We start from the raw sequence: 20,011 nt of genomic DNA on the forward strand, positions 1-20,011 counted from the left end.
AGGAAGCGCTTCCGCCCGTCCGCAGCTGCTTCCGGGTCGGGGCGGCGCCTTCCGGCGGGGAGCGGCCCGTCCGAGGCCGGCGGCGCTGCATGCCCTGGCATGGCGGCCGCGGCGGTGGTGGGGCTGGCGCTGCTGGCCTGCTGCGGACCGCTGCGGGGGGGCCGCGGGGGGGAGGCCCCAGCGGGTGAGGCCTGCGGGGGGAAGGGCCCCGTGGGTGAAGGCCCCGTGGATGGGCCTACATGGGTGAAGGGCCCGTGGGTGAGGTGGGTGAGGCTCCTGTGGGTGAAGGCCTATGTGGGTGAAGGCCCCGTGGGCGAGGCCTCTGTGCATGGGCCTACATGGGTGAAGGCCCCCGTGGGTGAGGCCTACATGGGTGTGGGGCCCCGTGGGTGAAGGCCCCGTGGATGTGCCTACATGGGTGTGGGGCCCCGTGGGTGAAGGCCCCGTGGATGTGCCTACATGGGTGAGGGGCCCTGTGGGTGATGGGCCCCGCTGGGTGAAGGTCCCCATGGATGGGCCTACATGGGTGAAGGTCCCCATGGATGGGCCTACATGGGTGAGTAGGCCCTCGTGGGTGAGGCCTACATGGGTGAAGGTCCCCGTGGGTGAGGCCTGCATGGTTGAAGGGCCTGTGGATGGACCTACATGGGTGAAGGCCCCTGTGGGTGAGGCCCCCATGGGGCAGCACCCACTAGCCCTCCCACAGGATCCCCATTTCTCCTCCCCGCATGGAGCCCCTCTGGAGCTGCAGCAAACCGTCAGCTGGCAGGGGCTGCCGTGCTGCCTCGCCTGGCTGGAGCCCTGCTTTTCCCAAGGGAGACACTGAAAATGTGACAGGATGTTATAAACATTGTTATCCAACAAAAACACGGACCCAGCAGTGAAAGACCTCACAGTTTTCTTACCTTTCAGCACCTGGGGAGGATGACAGCATGGTGCGGCTGCCAGGCGGGACCTTTCAGATGGGATCTGGCTCCCCAGAGAAGAGGAATGAAGAGGGGCCCGTCAGGGAGGTGACGGTGAAGCCATTTGCTGTTGACAAATACCCTGTCACCAACAGAGATTTCAGGTAAGCGCGGAGGTTTGGCACTGCTGCCTCGCAGGGGCTCGGGGAGCACCAGAGTGTGGGTGCTGGGTCTTGGGCTGGCTCCCGTGGCCCAAAAGCCAACGCTTGGGTGCTCCCAGCCCTTTCATTAAAACAAAAAAAAAGCTTGTCAGTAATAAATCATCTCTGTGGGTGCAAGCTGAAGCAATTTACCAGCATAGCTTGCAAATTTTTCCCTTTTTATCTTTTTTTTTTTTCCCCTCCTTTTTTTTTTTCTACTTTCCCCCCTCCCCTTTTTCTCCTTTTCCCCTGTCCTTTTCTCCTTTCCCCCCTGCGGCTTAGGCAATGGGGAAACAAATGGGACAGAAGCAGGGTGAGATTATTTGGTACATGGCATTTTTTTGTGTTTTGGGGATGTGTAACTAACGGCAGCCATAGGCTTTAGTGGCTTTGAAGGGATTTTTGATCTGTGCAATTGTCACATTTCATGGTAGATGAGAGCGCAGGGTGAGTTTACCTGCATAGGTAACGTAAAAACATTAGATCTGTGAACAGTTGCAAATCAGACAGTTTTATCTGTTAAACCTACGACTGGAGCTGTGCTGGGAGGAGACGGGACTCTCCCACATGGGGGGTTTTTTTAGGTTTTGTATGTTTTGCCTTGCTCTGAACTTGTTGTGTGTGCAGACTGCTATATTTGGTGGTGTGACTCTTGAAGATGCCTGAGCATGTTATATTTATGCCAGGGAGTTTGTTAGAGAAAAGAAATACAAAACAGAAGCCGAAGCGTTTGGCTGGAGTTTTGTCTTTGAGGATTTCGTGTCTGAAGAGCTGAAAAAAAAAGTCACCCGAAAACTGGAGGTAAATCTAAATCCCACGGGGATGAGTTTCAGTGATGATGATGCAATGGTATTTCTGATCACATCCCTGTTTGACCTCTCTGTTTTAATTAAAGAAAAAAAAGTAGGAGGGGAGACCCTTGCTGGTATTTTTTCCACTGAGTAACAGCTACCTCTCAGCGCAGAGCCTGGCCATTCTCAGTGAGTTTTCTTTAGTCTTGGGTTGTTTTGCTTTTGAAACTAACAGCAGGGTTGAGCCTGGGTTGATTTATGGTGCTCCTCTGCTTACATCTTCTCCAAACACTGCGAGGCTGGACTCACGAGATGCTCCAGTGAGCAGGGAGAGAGCAAAGTACGTTTCAAAGTACTTTATTAATCAAACCTTAAAATAGAAAAACTAAAGAGCATGGGCTTCTTGATCTGTTTTCACTTTTAAAAGCAGATGCCTCTACTCTGTTGGAAAGCACTATCAAAATGCCCATGATAACCCAGCTCAAATGGCAGCGTTTAACATTTCCAGACTAACAAGCGCTCTTTTTTACCCACGCTTGCTGTAGGATGGTGTTGGAGGGGTGTCACCAGTTTGGCTTTAATCTGGTGTCGTTTCTTTCCCAGTCTGCCCCTTGGTGGCTGCCCATTGAGAAGGCTTTTTGGCGACAGGTGAGTAAAAACCCGATGTGGCGAGTCCTCTCCATGCTGGCAGCATGCACATTAGTGTGTGCTGAGCCTGATCAACCAAAAATGGGGAAAAAAATAGCACCCCTGATCGCTGTACATTCCCTGCCTTGGTCGGTTCTATCCTTTACTCCCTTTTTAATTGAAAAGTTTATAAAATCAATTACAGTCTGTTTGATGCAATTCTTTCCAGCCCGCAGGTCCTGGCTCCACCATAAAGGACAGGCTGGATTACCCCGTGCTGCACGTCAGCTGGAATGACGCACGGGCGTTCTGCGCCTGGAAAGGGAAGAGACTCCTGGCGGAGGAGGAGTGGGAGTTTGCTGCCAGGGGAGGACTGGAGCGTATGTACCACAAGCTCTGACCTTTTTTCCAAACCAAGGCATTGAGTAACGTTAGTTCTACCAGATCCAAACTTCCATCCAGCGCTGTTTTCAGAGGTTAATCTGGGGGGCTGAACCACTTTTTTGGCCTGGGAGTTGTATTAATAATCATAATTTAGGAAGGAGTGGCTTATCTGTGGTCTTAATGTGTCCTCCTAAGCAAAGCATTTCTGCCAACTAAAAACATCATTTCTTGGGTTTGGGGCAAGGAGTGACCCACACATTGATGGTGGCATAAAGCAGCTGATGGGATCACTGCAGGACTCCCTGGCCTGACCGATGGTTTGTGAAGGGAAGCTGTTGCCAATTCCCTTCTCTCCTCTCCTCCTTGGCAGTGTCCGTAGGGATTAGACCGACAAGCCTCATTCATATAACCCTCTCTGTGTCCCAAGCTGAGCAGAAAAGGACAGTCATAAAAGCCTGGTTAAAAATACACAAGTGCAGAGGCTGGAGTGACATGGGGGTAACGAGTGGTTTTTCTCCTTGGCAGAAAGGATGTATCCCTGGGGAAACAAGTTTCAGGCAAACCGTACAAATCTGTGGCAGGTAAGATCCTAAAAGTCATCCCATTTACACTGAGCTCTTCTGAGGGCACTGTTTAACTTGACCACAGAGTGTGCCTGGCTGCCCAAGCAGGCGGCGTGGTCCTGGGAAGCAACGCAGGGTACCAAAATTCTGCACCCTTAGAGGGAGCAGCCTCAGCCCAGCTTCCCACAGAAACCAGGATTTCAGTGCTTCCAATAATTCATACATAACCAAAAATTCACTTGTAAATTTGTTTGGAAAGGGAGTTTGGGAAGAACTGTAGATGGTTGATCTCCTCCCTCGGCCAGAAGGGCTGCATAGTTAATTTGCAGTGGAGAGTTATTTCCATTATTTGGGTGTAACACAGTCCTGTGAAGAGCAGGACTTCATGTCATCTCCATGGTGACCCTTTGCTCGGAGTCATCTTTCTTCTCACAGGGCAATTTCCCAAGGGTTGACACAGCTGAAGACGGTTATCACGGTGTCTCACCAGTGGCAGCGTTCCCTCCTCAGAACAGCTATGGTACGGAGCAGGCATCCCCACCCTGGTTTGGGAGATGGCATCGCATTCCTAAATTAACACTAATTATAAAATCCTGCAGCTGTGGCAGCGTTTCAGATATGATGTGGGATCACGTCAGCATCTCGATACGATAACTGAGCCCAGCAAAAGCATTGGTGGTTGTTACTGAAGTTGCCTGACGTGCACCTGGTGCGCTTCGATGCACCAAACCACCCCCTGCTCTGAATCAGAAGTCGGTTATCTTGCACTTCAGTGTGATTTACCCGACAATCCCAAGCATATTGTTTTGAGGGCAGCGGATGCCATGCCCTCATGCAGGTGGGAAACGATGAGGTGTGTTAAAAGGTCCACTTGTAAACTGGGCTCAGTTGGAAATACAGTGAAGAGCTTCTGGTTCCCAGTCTCACCATTAAACCATGCTCTTACAGCAGTGCTTTGAGCGTTGCGCCCCCTCCCACACACCAAAGTGCTTTTGCAGCCCTTGTAAATGTGCTCTTTCAAAACTGATGCAAACCCATGTGTGTCTCAGGGCTCTACGACCTGCTGGGCAACACCTGGGAGTGGACCGCATCAGAGTACCTGACTCCGGGGCTGTCATCAAGGCAGCATGCTCAGAACATGCAGGTCCTGAGAGGTGCCTCGTGGATTGACACTGCAGACGGGTCTGCAAATCATAAAGCTTGTGTTACAACCAGGTAGGTCTGGGCAATGCCCAGGCGCTCTTTCGCAGTGTTTTCTTCTGCCTTGGGTTTATTTGGAAGGGGGTTTTAAAATTAAAAGACATTGGTTTGTTCCTACTCGATTTTTCTGAGAAGCAGTTCGGAAAACATACTACAGGTACTGCTAAAAATCTTCCTGCTACAAATACGTTCCAAATTGCTTCTCAAATCGTATATTTTCCACCAAGTATTTAGAATTAAATGCTTTTCTTGAAGGTATTCAAGGGAAGTGGAAGGCATTTCTTGTCTGTTATAGAGGGTTACATTAAAGGATGTCAGCGTTAACTAGGAAGGATCGCTAATTTTGGGTCTTTTTTTTTTTTTTTTTTCCCCCCCTCCCCTGTGAGAATGGGGAACACGCCAGACTCGGCGTCCGACAACCTCAGCTTCCGCTGCGCTGTCGACATCCCGCCTGCCACAGCCGAAAAAAGCCGGACCAAACCTGAGCTGTGAGCAGCTCACGTGAGAGGATCTGAAGGCATTTTCTCCTGTGGAGATGAACCCCCAGCTGTCACTGTCATTAAAGCCAGACAGTTTTTTAAATTAAAATAGTTTCAGCTAAAACTCCTTTCCGTGCTAGGGCATGTGGGCAGGAGCAGCGATTGGAAATGGCAGGCAGGGTGGGGTGTCTTTAATGTCCTTTTGATGCGGTAGATACTACAGCTCTCCTTTTGTGTCCATTTTAAATAAGCAGAGGGGTGAGTGTGGCACCGGGCCAGAGCTGCTCTGACCCCAGCCCCAGCCAAAGCCAGCAAACACCCACAGCCCCCCCATGAGTGCCGGCATGGGGCTGCCATGAGGGGCAGCTGCCTGGGGGGGAATGATGGGGGCACGTCCCTATGAGGGCGACTTGTACATCGGTCCCCATCTCCTCAGGAAGTCCCAGCTTTGTACCACCTGCTGAGCCTTCCCAGAAGTGAAACGAGGCCCCTTTACCGACCCTTGAGCAGTGGCAAAATGATGTGTGTGCTCTTTTCCAAGTGCATATGTGACACTAACAGTGACCCGCCTCTCCCAGGTGTTGCAACCAGCACAAAGGCCCTACAAACCAGCTGGGCATGAGCTCTGCCACCAAAACCTGACTGGAGCAGCAGCCCCAAGCAAAGGGGTGGGTGAGGACTTTGCTCTGGGCACTGCTCATCCCTCCTCCACCAGTGACTGCCCCAAAGGGTCCCGCTCTGGTGCTGGGCTCACCCAGGATGGAGCCTTCCCTGTCGGGAGCTGCAGCTGTTGCGAGGTGGCTTCTGCCAACCACTCCCTTGCAGCGGGGCAAATCACAACTGTCTGCTGGGTTTGTGTTTGCACCTGACCTAAGGCCAGCGAAAGAAAAGAAAAATCACCAGTAGGTTTTCAAAGATTTTACTCGCCTTAAATCTGAGAAAACTCATCAGCTTACGCAGCAGTGATCAAAACAGCCCTTCCTCTGCTGCCAGGGTCAGCAAAATAGCCTTGCAGGTGTTCTCAAAGAGGGCAGCTCTGTTCTGCGCCTCCCCCTTCTTCACCCAGTGCCGGTAGGTCCTGAAGGCACAGGCGTCGATCAGCTTGCGGACAGGCTTCAGGGCGTACGGGTCTCGCACCACCAGCTCCCTGGTGACAGACTTGGCCAGCCGGTACTGGTAGTAAATCCGGACGGATGCCAGGACGGTCAGGCAGATCACCTGTGGCACGGGGGGAACAGGCTGGAATTCGTGGCCAGTGCTACAGTGGGACCAGATCAGCCCTAACGCACCCCACGCAGCTGCTGTCAGGGTGGAGGAGTCAGGAGGCAGCCCGGCTACTGGCATGGGTATTTAGTCCCGTGTGAGCAGTATGAGCCTTTTCCAAGTGTGCCCTTAACATCAAAACTGCAGGTCAGTCCTAAATGTGTCACCTAATGCCACTTGGGGTCTCTCTGTGCTGCCCTAACAACTGGCTATAGGGAAGGGAAAGGATTCCTCTATCAACTTTTGCATCATCTGATGCACCCATGTGATGTCAACCTCATCGATTTCCCCTTAGAAGTGATCTTTTTTCATAAAATCACAGAAGGGTTTGGGTTGGAAAGGACATTAAGGACCACCTAGTCACAAACCCCTGCCACAGGCAAGGGACACCTTCCACCAACCCAGGCTGCTCCCAGCCCCATTCAGCCTGGCCCTGAACAATTCCAGGGATGGGGCACCCACAGCTGCTCTGAGCAACCTGTGCCAGCACCTCACCACCCTTACAGTCAAGAACTTCTTCCTAATATCTAATCTAAATCTGCCCTCTGTCAGCTTAAAGCCATCACCCCTTGTCCTATGCCTGCATGCCCTTGTAAAAAGCCCCTCTCGTTTTCTTGTCAGCCCCTTTAGGTACTGGCAGGCTGCTGTAAGGTCTCCCCGGAGCCTTCTCTTCTGACAGAACCACCTCAAGTCTTTTAATTTTTTTTTAGTGGGGTGGGAGGCAGGTTTTTCCCTTATTTAATTCCCTTCAGTGAAAAAGCCCTTGGGAAGTACCAGAAAGTAAGCACAACGGCACTCAGAGAAGGATCTCTACCCAGGCTGCCGCATCCTGCCGAAGCCCAGGTCCATCAGCCTTGCTAAACACCCAGTTTCTCTCAGCTCCAATGGGAAACCCATCCCACCGCTCGGCTCCCAGGCTCACGGTTGGGGTGCTGAGACACTCCACGCAAACCTCACCTTGAATTTCCGGAAGGGGCTGAAGTGCCGGACCTCCTCCACATCGTACTGCTGGAAGAAGGGGTGGGCCAGCGCCTCGCCAGCTGTGTACCGCTGCCGTGGGTCCACCACCAGAAACCGGGAGATCTGCAGGAGGGCACCACCTCAACCTGGGGTATCCCAGGTGTCTGCAAACCCCTTCCCAGCTTTCCCCCATCCCTAAGCACCTACCAAATCCTTGACGGTGTCCGAGCGGTCATCCCACTCTGGGGAACCGAATTGGTAATCCCCATTCATGATCATCCGTAGCATCAGCATCTGCTTGCGGTGCCAGAAGGGCGGCGAGCCGGCCAGCAGGGTGTACATGATCACCCCGGTGCTCCACCTGCGGGCAGCCCAGCCACACTCTCCAGCCCCAGCTGGCACCCGGCGGGCACCCGGCCGGATCTGCACCCCAGGGGTGGCTGGGTGCCTCCCCTAGACCGCGACATACTGGCCTACACGTGGCTTTGCCTCCCTGGAAAACCAGGAGGAAACTGCCCTACAGGGTGTCTGATGAGGGAGAGCCCTGATGGATAATGAGGAGCAAGGGCTGGGGTTGGTGTTTTTGGGTTGAGCTGATGCAGAGCTGCTCCCTGGGGTGCTGCAGGAAGGAGCTGTGAGTTGGAGGTATTTGCCTTTTCTTGTTTTTCTTGGGCTTTTTTAGGGCAGGGTGGGATACGGTGGTGCCAGTGAGGGTGGGTGTTCTGGGACTGTCTCAGCTTCAGACCTGAGCTTGAAGCCACCAGAGATGGTGGCAAAGTCCCTGCAGGGTTCTGACAGGTTTTCCTGAGCTGGCTGCTCTCTCAGGGCTGCCTTGGGTTCATGTCTTACTACTGAGTACATTTAAAAACCTCTGTCTCGGAGCTGATTTTTACAAACAGAAAGTGTTGCTTTCCCCCCTCCCAGACAGGGCAAAGCAGGGAAGCAGGGCTGTCCCTAGGCTGCTTTTCCCCCAGCTCTGTGCCAGAGCCCCCAGGTCACCAGGACAGCCCCTCCCAGCCCCTGAGGTTGTTTTTCAGCAATAAAATTCCTTCCTGGCACCTTCTCTGGGGGAGCAGTGGCTGGACTTTTCCAATGTGTGTTTGGTCATTTAATTCCTTTCAAACACTCAAGTGGGTCCCCCCATACGCACAGCTCTGTGTGTGCTCAAACTGCGTGTTTTGGGAGCAGCCTGAGGGGCAAGGTGGGAAGGCAGGTGTCACACTCACATGTCGACCTCCTTCCCGTAGCCTTGGTGCTCATCATCCATGGAGCACTGCAGGATCTCGGGGGCCAGGTAGCCAGGCGTGCCGCAGATCTCTGCAAAGACAGGGCAAAGCATCCCCCTGAGCCACCCTAGAGGACTTGCGCCGTCCCTGCCCTTCCCCTCAAGCAGTCGGTGAGGGGGACCTGGATCCCTTTGCAGTGCTGGTGCCTGCAGGGAGTAACTGCAACTTGCGTGCATCGCGCTGGTGACCTTCCTTGGTGAATTATAGTGGCTAAAAAGTGAGCGAAGATAGCGATGCGCATGCTGGTGGGAGGGGATGCCCGTGGCTCTTGGCAGGGTAGGAGTTGGGAAAAACCCTCAGTGTTTGTCAGTGAATGGACGGGGTGATGAGGATCAACCGGGGGAAAAAAAAAGTGGAAAGAATAGGATGGTTTCCCTAATGGGAAGCAACTTCTCTGTGGCAAGGAGCGTGGCGTGGAGGCTGTGCACAGGCAGGGTTGGGCTTGTGTGTGAGCCGGAGGGCACCCCAAGCCGACAGGCACCGATCTGCACCCACAGCAGCCAGACCAGCCCCAAGGAGACGGTGGGGCTGGAGAGTCTGCCGATCGCCGTGCACGCTGCAGCAATGGGGTGACCACAGGCCAGCCCAGCATCACCCTCGCCTTGCCATCCTCCTACCTTTGAGCTTCTCGTTCTCATGCAGCTGGCAGGAGAAGCCAAAATCTGTCAGCTTAATGTTCATGTCGTCATCCAGGAGGATGTTCTCTGGCTTCAGGTCTCGGTGGACAATGTTGATGGAGTGGAGGTACTCGATCACTTCCAGCAGCGCACGCATGATTTTCCTGGGGATGGGTGACAGCATCACTCCTAGCCCGAATGCCCACTGGCACCACAGTCCCGGGGATGGGGACAGGGACCACGCAGCTCAGGCTGCTATTTTTCCCATGAGTGCCATGCTGGCTGCAAGGACGTCCTTTGAACCCACGCTGCTTTTGCAAGGTGATTTTTTTCAACCATCTGCATCTGGCCTTACCTGGTTTCCTTCTCGCTCAAAGTGACTTTCTCGGTGAGGTAGTCAAAGAGCTCCCCTCTCTTCATCCTGCATGTGGGAGGAAAAACAGAGGCAGGCAGCCACTGAGCTGCAACAGCAAACCAGCCCCAAGCCCCTGGGGAGGACTGCCCAGGGTTGCTGCCTCTTAACAGCCCAGGGCACCCATTGCTCAAAATAACAAGCCAACTTTTTAATAATAAGGGGTAAAAAATGCCTATGTATTGCTGCAAAATAGCAGGTGAGAGGAGGAAAGGCTGTCCCCAGAGAGAGCATGTTTCAGATGGGACAGGGCTCTCCTGATGCCATCCCCCTCTGCTGATACCATCGTGCTGCCCCGGCGTCAGCAGTCGTGGCGTCATGCACACCCTGGTCCTGCCGAGCATATAAATAACCCGCAGGGACGCAGGATGGCTCCCACCAAAGGTTAAAGGGAAACCTGAGCAGTGCTGAGCCGCTGACGGAGGGGAAACGCTGCTGGCAGCAAGGCTGCGACGAGCTGGCTCGCAGCAATCCAGGCTTGTTTCTACCTTAAGCAAGAGCTGGTTGTCCCCCTACTTGGCCCTGTCTGAGCCATAAAAAGCTGGGGTGAGTGGTGGGTGGCCATCTGCAGGGCAGGGAACAGGCTTGGGGAGATGATGCTGGGGTGATGGACAAGCTGGTACTTACAGGTCAAACACCAAGAAGAAGAAGGTGCTGGATTCATAGCTGTCCTTCAGCTGGACTGCAATAAAACACGGGGGCTGTGAGCACAGCATATAGCATGTTCCTGTCTATTCATGGGCCAAAAATTGCTGATCTAATTGCATTAATGAGGAGTTGATCTTCACCAGTGTTTGGTTGGGTGACACCTGGGCACTGCTGGCATGTGCATGGAGGTAGAGCAAATGATGCTCCAAGCAGGTGCCCTGTGCCACATTAGGACCATTGGAGGGCTGATCCTCCAGGGATTTCACCCCAAAACCCCTTCCTGGGGACACCCAGAAGAATAAATGGAGCAGAAAATGCCCTGATGCTCAAGAGCCTGACTTACTGACGTTGGGGTGGCCTGATACTTTCCGGAGAATGTCAATCTCTTTAGTGGTGGCTTCTCGCAGTTCCTGCACCTCCTTGGGGGATATGTTACCTGCCGTGATGTCGATAATCTTCACGGCATACTCTTGCTGGGTGGTTTTGTGAATGCACCGACGGACGACGCTGCTCACCCCCCTGCCAGGGACAACACAGACAAGGTGGGACTCGCCATGTCCCCCCACCCAGCCCACCTTCACAGCCATGCCATCAGCACCTGGGCTGGCTGGTGTTTTCATGCACCAGTGGGTCTGGCTGTTGGTTTAGGAGAGAAGATTTTGAGCTGATGCAAAGTGCTGCTCCATGCTATTTTTAACCCCATGCTGCTATGGGCCCTGGTCATATCAGTTTCCCGGGGACACTGTTCCTATCGGGTACTGGAGTACGTGAAATCACAGTTTGTTACAAACAAGCTTTACCTGCCCAAAACCTCCTTAGGCTCATATTTTTCATAAAACTCCTTGGATGAGTTCCAGTCTGGTAGGTCGTCTTCCTTGGTCATCTCTGGCTCCTATCTGGCAGCGCCCTGGGCTTGTCTGCTGGCAGAAAGGGGCTGCAAGAAGAAAAAGCGAGTATGGGCGCTCGCTGCACCCGGGGCAGGGACCCTCAGTCCCTTCCAGAGGAGAAAACATTGAGGAGGAGGATCCTGGACCGCACATCAAAGGGGCTATTGTGCTGGTTGGAAAAGCAAAGCTTTGCCCTCAGGACCCTGAGGAGATCCCCTTGAGAACAGCAGACATCCCGCTGGATGCCCTGTAGCCTGGCTGTCCCCGGGAGCAGAAGCAAGCTGGCTGGGGCCAAGGCTTTGGGAAGCACCGCAGCGCCTCAAAACCTCGTCCCTTCCTGCAGAGCACCCACATCCAGCACACAGGGCATCATCCTCCAGCTCCTACCGTGTGCTGAGGGCTACATCACCTTCTCCTGGTTCTTCCCACTTGGGAAAGCAACTGAATTAATTTTTTTGAGACGCCGCTGGGAGGGCTCGGTCAGGGAGAGCGCTGGGGGCGGGGGGGCAGTGGCTGAGCTGCACCCCAAGCTCACGAAGGCACACAGCAGCAAGGCGATGCTGGCACAGCATGCCCAAAGGTAGGAGCACCCTCCAGAAACATCGCCCCACGCCACCACCACCCAACGGCCCCTCCAAAGCACTGAAACCTGCCTTGCCTTTTTTTTTTTTTTCCCCTCCTCTTCTGCTTTTTTTCCTGATTATTTTTAAGACAACAAAGTTGTCTGGAACAGTTTGGCTGAGGATAGGAGGAAAAAAAGGAAAAGGAGAAGCACTAAGGTGGGAAAACAAGCGGTGCGGGGGGCTTGGCAGGTCAGGGTGCAGGCAGGGAGCCGGGTGCCTGGGGACAGCCGGTGCTGTGGGGTCAGCCAGGGCCGAGCCAACCTCAGGACAACAGCTGAGCGAGCTTCCTTGGCCACACGGGTACAGCTGCCAGCAGCCTCCAGAACTCCTGAAGGGTGTTTGTCCCATTGCTTTTCTCCTTTTCTTGTGTTTGTTGGTTTGGGTTTTCTTGGCATGTGCTGCCACTGCTGGAAGAGGTGCAGCGTGATGGTATTTTGAAAGGGGGGTGGGGGTGGGAATAATTAGTACTCCTGAACCCTAATTTTCCCCAGCGTTTCCCTGTGAGCCCTGCAAACGGGACATCCTCAGCTAGTTCCCATGCCTGGCATTGCTGAAATCTTGATTCTGCAGGTCCAGCTGCTCTGCAAACATACAGAGAGACCAAGCAGTTACCATGGAAAGCAGCTCTTAAAAGACTGGGCAGCAAAATTGTCACTTTGGGGTGACAGTTTGTTGCTGGAGAGGGACAGTAGGTGGGCAGGAGAGCCCCGATACTGTGGTTTGCCTTTGCCCTTCTCTCCAAGGTGGCAATTGCTCTGCCAGGCAGGCTGGCATCTCTGTGTGCGTTTAAACCTTATTATCAATGCGCATCTCCCCTGATCTGGTTATGAGCGCTCGTGCCGTATTTCGGGTGCCTGCCTGCCTGCTGCTGGGGGGGATGTCTAACAAGGGCTGGAGCATCTCCAAACAGCCATGAGTTTAATTTAATTTAATTTATAAAACTTCAGCTGTTGGAAACTATGCCAAACCAAGGCAGGGCTGAAGTTATAAATGAGAAGCAGGATCAGGTGGTAGGGAAAATAATTCCAAGGTGGGGAAGAACCGGCAACTTTGATTATTTTTTTTTCTGGGTTTGTTAGGGTTTTTTTTCTTTAAATCAAAGTCCTGGGGGCTGGTGTTGCAGGGAAGGGCTGGAGGCCGTGGAGCATCCCCAGGAGGAGCCGGGGGCCTGTGTGCCCACTTCTGGGAGCAAAGAGCCCAGGAGCTGGCTGAAACCATCCCAGCACTGCGCAAGCAGCCGAGGGCACTGACCGGATTTGTTATCAGAGCTGTATGGGCTCCGGGGGGGGGCGAGGGGGGGAAAGGGGGTGAGGGGGGGAAGGGGGTCGGGGGGAAAAGGGGGCAAGGGGGGTGAAAGGGGGAAAAGGGGGGGGGTGGGGGGGAAGAAGGGTTCGGGGGGAAACGGGGTGGGGGCAAAGGGGGGAAAGGGGGGTTTGGGGGGAAATGGGGGGGAGAAGGGGGGTCGGGGGTGTGGGGGGGGAAAGGGGGGGAGAGGGGGTGTCGGGGGGGGTGTGGGGGGGAAACGAGGGAAGAAGGGTTCAGGGGAAACGGGGTGGAGGGAAGGGGGGGGTCGGAGGGGGAGGGGGGGGCGGAGGAAACGGGGTGGGGGGTGAAGAGGGGTCAGGAGAAGGGGGAAAGGGCGTCGGGAGAAAGAGGGGGGAGGAAAGAGGTCGGGTAAAGGCAGTGGGGGGAGGGAAGGGGGTCGGGGGAAGGAGGGTGAGGGGGGGAAGGGGGCCGGGGGCTCTGTCCTGAGGCAGAGCAGCAGCAGCGAGAAGGCCGGGCCCCGCAGCGTGCGCGGGGTCTCCCTCGGTAACTGCCCAACAACGCGCAAACGGTCCCCGGGTCCGTCCCGCGGGCTCCAGCCGCTCGGCGCTCAGGCCAGCGCGGGGGCGCCGCCGCCAACACCCCCACCGCCCCCGGCCCCGCCGCAGCCCCGGCGAAGCCCCCCCGTCCCCCCGCGGAGCCCCCGGGGCGCTGGGCCGGGGGGTGCGAGGTGCCCGGCAGTGCCCACCCCTCAGCGCCGCCCGCCCCTCAGGCGCCGCCCGCCCGGGCCGGGCCCCGCCAGCGCCGGGGCCTCACCTGGCTGCGGGGCGCCGCGTCCTGGGGCCAAGGCCTGGGCGCTGCCAGCTGCCGCCGCGGCTGCCCGGACTAAAATAAAGCGCGACGCGAGCTGGCAGCCGCGGCGGGCGGGCGGCGGGGTCGCTGCGGTGGGGGGGGCCCGCGCCCCCGCCCCGGGCAGGGCCGGCCACGGGAGCCGCCGGCGGCCGCGCTGGGGAGCGGAAGAGCCGCGCGGCCGGGCGGGGGGGGGCGACACTTCCTCCGCCGCCGTTAACCCTTCCCTGCGCGGGGCGGCCGGCGCGGCGGGGGGGACTCGTCCCGACCCCCCGTGGCCGGGTCCCTCCTCCCGCTTCGCCCGCCCGGCTGCCGCCGCTGCGAGTGCGTGTCGGCCCGGGGGGCCGCGGCCCCGGCCCGCACCGCGGTTCTGGCTTTCCGCAGCCCAGACTGAGCCTCGCCAGCCAAAGCGAAGCCGCTTGCGCTGTTGCAGATTATCGTAAAGATTTTACCGGCTCTTTCGATATTCTGTGTTCGTGTAACGGTTCGTTATAAGAGCATTTTGATTTTAAGGAGTTAACCTCCGTGTTAGAATTACGTTAGCGCTAATTGCTACTTTTTTTTAAACTACCTACTAATTGCTGTGCTGCTTGTTATCCGAAGCTGTTATTTGAAGTCCCTATGCTATAGACCGTAATACCCTTAGTCCTTACTCTCCGGATCATAACCTGAGCACCCAGGTTCTATTGTGTATAGATGAGTTACAGGACAGCTTGGCAAGACTGCCACCTTGGCAACAAAACTTACTTTTAAGGTGTCCTGAAGTGAACTTCCTTCATTATTAACACTAAAAATCACACCCACAGGTCAAGAAGACCCTTGCCCAGGTGAAGACCATTCCCCTGGGCAAGCCTAGTAACAGAAAAGGATGACACAGCAAATACTACAATTATATGCAAATTACTAAGCAAACATTGTAACTGGGAGTGTACAACCTTGTACTTTTTAAAAAAAAATTGTAATTTTGTGTATAAATGTATCGGTGCTTGGTTTGTGGAAATGCCACCAAGCACCCAGCGCTGCAATAAAGGAGCACCTGCTTCTTAATACTCCATTAGTGTTAAGAGGTTTGATTCCCGATTTCAGTGACAGTGCCACCAGGAAAGGCGGATTTATCCCTGTCCCCCATTCCCTTTCCCCATTTTGAACAGTCATTTGGCTCTTTGCACTTCCAGGAACCGCGGGTCAGAGCTGAAAGCTTTTAGGAACAGAATTCCCAACAGCATGGAAGTAGTTTAGGAAAACCAGGTCATGCTTTGAAGGTATGCTCACGAGGAATTTGTCTTGTGCAAGGTTACTGCAGGGCTGAAGTGCAGGAGTGTTTACTCCCCAGACTCCAGGGAATTCAGTGGGGAATGATGAGCTGCCTGCTTCCTCTGATGGAAGAGACGAGGGTTTGCATCAATAAATGCTTTATAAATAATTATTTTATTCTTTTTCCTTCGCACAGCAGCAGTTGTCACTTGCTCAAGCCAGGTGGGAGGAGGTCACACCACCCACAGTCAGCTGGATCATCTTCTCATGCTGCAGTCCACCACTATCACAAGATAGAGGAAGAAAAAAAACCTACAGCTCCTGCTTGTTACTGGGAACTGCGAGTCTGATGCAAGACTGGGTTATCTTGTAAGCACACAGCTGCTTGATAGTGCACCAGCTTGCTCAGGCAGTGGCCTGCCACCGCAACCCTCTCTGAGCAGAGGGAGGATATTTCTCAGAACCTCCTGAATGTGAATATAGAACTTGTTTTTAGAAGTACATCAGGAGTCTGCTGGGGAACAGAGACCCACTGCATACAAAACAAGGCAGATGCAGCCCTCCTCATCACTACGCTTTTTAGTCAGCAGAAGGTGCTTGTGGAGCTCAAATGCCCAAGCAGATGCCTGGCAAGCACAGCAAACTGCTGAGCTGCGAGTGCTACTGAACCACCGCAGCACAAGCCCATCAGACACCACTGCTGGCAGCACAGCTGGCAAGCCGACAGAAGTGTGCCAAAATCAGTTCTTACCTGCCCCACCTTCAGACTCAAGAGTCCACTAAAGCAAGGTACTAGGAGAGAGTTTATTTATAGACCATATCACTTACATTCAACACAACAATCAGCAAATGGGTTAGCCCAAATTAGTTTGTTCCACTTCGCTGTTTGATCTTCCATTTTGTGCTAAATTAATTTGTAGCTGTAAGTTGCATCACATCTGTAGCGGCTATGGCAGAAATCAAGCCATGATGAGGACGATAGTGTGAATATACGAACTAACAAGGTAGCAGACAGCTTTAGACTTTATTACTGAAGCTTCATTTTCATTCATAGGTCAGTTCTCCGAAGATGGTCTTCAGCAACCTTGTTCTGAAGGCTTAGGCTAAACCTGAAAGGCAAGAAGTCATCAGTTAATCGCAGCACATTTTGAATCCCTGAGCAGTAAGTGGTCTTCCTTGCTATAAAGGAGATTTAGGTTAGGGTGTTCCCTCCCCCCCTCGTCTATTTTCTGGGATGTGTTGAACTGCAGACTTCAGCAGTGCACCTGGGCACTGGTGTTCAGCAGTCTCCTTTCTCCCAGGTCAGGATGGTTTGCCTGTCATGCCAAGCAAGTGCTTGCTACAGGCTGATTCCCCAGGCATGCTGCCACCACGGTCCCAAATTGTCAGCTTCAGTCCACACACCAGCCCAAAAGCTCCAGGAATTCATCCTCTCTCCACCCCATCACCTCCAGCTACACGTACAGGACTGAAACAGGAAGCCAAACACAACAGCAGCTTGCTTGAACTGGCTGCAGCATACATGCTCTGTATCAATCCCCATTCTTTACCAGATGGACTGGAAAAAAACCGGGACATCATTCCCACGATAGTTTTGCTGATTAGCTCATTTAGTAGTTGCGTAGAAGCACTGTCTACTTACCATTAGCAAACCTGCACTGCTTCAGTACTTCACTGAAGCCCTCGCAGAGCTTGAGGTCAGTCTGGTTCTGCGCACACTCCAGGAATTGTTTCATTTCATACTGGCAAGGAGCAAACTGCTGCTGCTGCTGGTAGGCAGGCTGAGCTGCCTGGGGCTCCTGAAATGGCAGACACCTCCCTAAGTGCCCTTTCAACACCTCCAGCCTATGAAGCCAAACCACCCCAGTACTGCTTGCTGGGTATTTCTCCCCAGCATTTTAGTCAAAATGTTGTTACTTTTTAAATGGAAAACAAATAATGGGCTGAAGTACAAAGTAAGTTTATAGCAGTGGCATGGCACATTCTGAACAGTTTTTTGAGTTACAAACAGGTGGGTAACTTTGAGTACGCTCAGGTAACACTGGATAGCATCTGGGCAAGGTAACAGCATTATCTTAACGACTGAGCAGCACAAAAAGGTCTTGCAATAGGTCTTACCATCATTAGACTTGGAACAGAGGAGCCCTGCCCGAATCAGAGGAATACTACAGTAGAAAATAACACTGATACCCTACCACAAGCACGTATCACTCATGCATCCCTTTGAACTACTTTTAAGATACTCATGGTGATTACAGTAAGTTACCTTGGAGGTGTGAGTCTCTAGTTACCTCAGTTTGGCCAGCTGCGACTTGGGTGGCCCTTTATGTCTACAGCAGCTACCTCAGCCTATACATAACTGACCTGCCAAATTAAATGCACCTCATTAGTTGGTGTCCAGTTATGCTTTCTCTTACCTGGTAAGTAATATCAGGCCTTGCAGCTTCAGAGCTGCTTCCTCCACCAAATCCTCCTGTAAGCGCATGACCTATGGTATGGCCTACAGCAGAGCCTACAGCAACTCCAGCAGCGGTTGTAGCCATCTGTGCCATCAGACCAGGCTGCTTCGGTGCCGGAGCAGCCACAGCAGAAGCTGGTGCTGCTGCTGGGACAGGTGCCCGAGCAGCAGGTGCTGGTGCTGCAGCTCGCATTTGTGGCGCCCGACTGCAAGGACAGAAAGAGAAAGCTCACACCCCCGCTCCGAGCTCGCAGCGGGCACAGGCCGCATGGATGCGGGGGGTAAGCATTTGCAGTTCCCCCTTGGTGCACCTTGTGCACCGAAGGCAAGAACTCAGTGTTCTGGCGAGTGATTTCTGCGCTGCAGGGTCAGGTTTAGAGGCTTATTTTTGGCTGCTGTGAAGGCCAGCCGCACCCACACCCCAAAGGGCTGCGGGGCTTGGCGGGAGGAGAGATATAACGCGAGAGGGGCTGGCGGAACAAGGCCTTAAGGCGCAGGCACGGCGTGGCCAGGCCCTGCCGCCGAGCGAGTGCTGAGATCCACCTCCATCCCCCCAGAGGGCCGAACCGCCCTCCGCTAACCGAGCTCGCAGCACCCCAACCCCCCTCACCGCCACCCCCACCCCGCTGCGTGCCCCGGTCCCGACATGGCGGACAGGCCTCGGCCGCCCGCGGCCTGGGTGGGGAGGCGGGAAGGGGCCCGGCGGCCCTCACCTGGCGGGGGGCGCCACGCGGGACGTGCGGCTCCGGCCGCCCCTCGGCATGGCTGCGGCAAGCTGCGCGGAGGCGAGGGAGCTGCGGGAAGGAGGCAGAGGAGGAGGCAGAGGAGCGGGAAAAAGCGCCCGGCCCCAAACACCCGCCGCCGCCTCTGAAGGTCACCCGCCGCGCGCGCTTGCGTCACTGCCGCCACGCCGCGCGGGGGGCGGGGCTGGCGCCGGCCCCGCCCCTTCCCCCGCCGCCTGAGGCACCGCCCCGCCGCGGCCGCTCCTCCGGCAGAAAGGAACGCTTAGCCCGGTGCAGCGCGGGCCTGCCCGGTGTGATAGCGCTCTCCGGGGGAGCCCGGTGCGAGGGGCTGCCAAGGAGCCCCCAGGAGGCCCTCAGCCGGCCCTCAGCCCTCCGCCGAGTGTCACCCGAAGGGCCGCGGGTGGCCACCAGCCGCCCGGAACGCGGCGGGGGCGCCGCTGCCCCCTCAGCCCCCTGTGCACGGCTGGCCCGAGGCCATAGGGCTTGCGGTTTAGCCTTATAAATTATTTTGAGGAAATGTGGGTTTTAAAATTCGTTAAACACAGCGGCTCTAACGCGGGGTACATCATGACAGTGCCATGATCACCAGTCGCCCCGGCAAGGCTTGGCGCTGTCTCAGATGTCCTTGGGGATCTGCAGGCCTGAATCCCAGTTTGGAACGTGGTTGCATTTATTTAAAAAACAAACAAAAAAGGCTGGGAGGTTTGGAGACAGATGGTGAAAGACAGCTGGAAAAGACTGGTATTGCATAGCCTAGGTAGGGGAACACAACAGAAATGGCAAATAAACGCAGGTTGTCTACTGTGTAGTCGTGATACTAGACCCAGACCTGTCAAAATAAAGCGAACAGCACTGCACTTTGTTAAATGGAGGGAGTTCTTTAGGCAAGACCCAAATGATTTTTGGAATCTGCTGTGAGCTCTGGACCTTAGCAGAGCTTTAGAAAAGAATGAATCATTTCATGAGGATCAGGAGAAAGACAGAAGTTCTGTCGTGTACCTTGGACTATAATTAAAATATAGTCCCTAGAGTTTGCTGCCTAAGTCCAGGTATACCAGAGGTAAAACTGGTATACAGTTTGACAAAACCCCAAAGCCAGAGCTGCTGAGGAAGCAGCCAAAATGAAGAGAGGCCAAAACTGAGAGACCCAGGGAGGAGATGCGTGCAGAGACGAGCTCCTGCAGCAACGCCAACAGTCTGAACTTAGGTGGGTGCTTCTGTTCTGAACAGGAGATATTGTTTGTATTTATCTCCTAATAATCTTGACATTAACAGCAACTGCTTTTCTGACTGAAGCTGTGATTTTGGATTACTGTTGCTATATAAATTCACAATGTTAACGCTTCCTTCATCAGACAATAGTTACACACGAGATGTCTTAAATAGCTGCCTCCCTTACAACTGAATAAACCATGAACAAGCAATTTTTTGTTACAATGATGGCTTTATGGTGAAGCGGTAAAGTTGGAAGGTGGCAATCACATTTTGTGGAGGAACGTGTGTGTGCGTGTACTCTAAGAATAGGAAGTTAGATGCTTGCTTCTAATGGGAAATGAAGTTGTTAGAAATCTCCCTTTCTGTTGAGCCTAGTTTGAGAGT

The 20,011-nt window shown here is 54.2% G+C and overlaps 3 protein-coding genes and 1 long non-coding RNA gene across 4 annotated transcripts; 2 read left to right on the plus strand and 2 right to left on the minus strand.

The window, feature by feature from the left end:
• The first annotated feature begins 10 nt into the window (after positions 1 to 10).
• SUMF2 (sulfatase modifying factor 2) lies at positions 11 to 5,273 on the plus strand. The gene is made up of 9 exons (XM_080374123.1): positions 11 to 184; positions 913 to 1,069; positions 1,792 to 1,906; positions 2,500 to 2,544; positions 2,753 to 2,903; positions 3,433 to 3,488; positions 3,906 to 3,990; positions 4,520 to 4,685; positions 5,057 to 5,273. Exons 1-9 carry the CDS (start codon positions 100 to 102, stop codon positions 5,160 to 5,162), a joined length of 966 nt encoding a protein of 321 aa, XP_080230249.1. The 5' UTR covers positions 11 to 99; the 3' UTR covers positions 5,163 to 5,273.
• Positions 5,274 to 6,052: 779 nt separating this feature from the next.
• On the minus strand, positions 6,053 to 14,106 carry PHKG1 (phosphorylase kinase catalytic subunit gamma 1). Its single transcript, XM_080374114.1, has 10 exons — positions 13,925 to 14,106; positions 11,136 to 11,269; positions 10,679 to 10,854; positions 10,315 to 10,369; positions 9,631 to 9,696; positions 9,276 to 9,439; positions 8,599 to 8,689; positions 7,580 to 7,733; positions 7,370 to 7,495; positions 6,053 to 6,367 (listed from the first exon to the last, which is right to left on the minus strand). Exons 2-10 carry the CDS (start codon positions 11,216 to 11,218, stop codon positions 6,116 to 6,118), a joined length of 1,167 nt encoding a protein of 388 aa, XP_080230240.1. The 5' UTR covers positions 11,219 to 11,269; positions 13,925 to 14,106; the 3' UTR covers positions 6,053 to 6,115.
• A 175-nt stretch (positions 14,107 to 14,281) lies between these two features.
• On the plus strand, positions 14,282 to 16,236 carry LOC308058431. Its single transcript, XR_013925800.1, has 2 exons — positions 14,282 to 14,441; positions 14,764 to 16,236. It is a non-coding gene; the product is annotated as an uncharacterized lncRNA (long non-coding RNA).
• Positions 15,992 to 18,564, minus strand: CHCHD2 (coiled-coil-helix-coiled-coil-helix domain containing 2). The gene is made up of 4 exons (XM_080374152.1): positions 18,383 to 18,564; positions 17,629 to 17,875; positions 16,854 to 17,010; positions 15,992 to 16,320 (listed from the first exon to the last, which is right to left on the minus strand). Exons 1-4 carry the CDS (start codon positions 18,430 to 18,432, stop codon positions 16,310 to 16,312), a joined length of 465 nt encoding a protein of 154 aa, XP_080230278.1. The 5' UTR covers positions 18,433 to 18,564; the 3' UTR covers positions 15,992 to 16,309.
• Positions 18,565 to 20,011: the final 1,447 nt, after the last annotated feature.

This window comes from Falco punctatus (genome assembly GCF_963210335.1).
Source record: "Falco punctatus genome assembly, chromosome: 1".
Lineage (NCBI taxonomy): Eukaryota > Metazoa > Chordata > Aves > Falconiformes > Falconidae > Falco > Falco punctatus.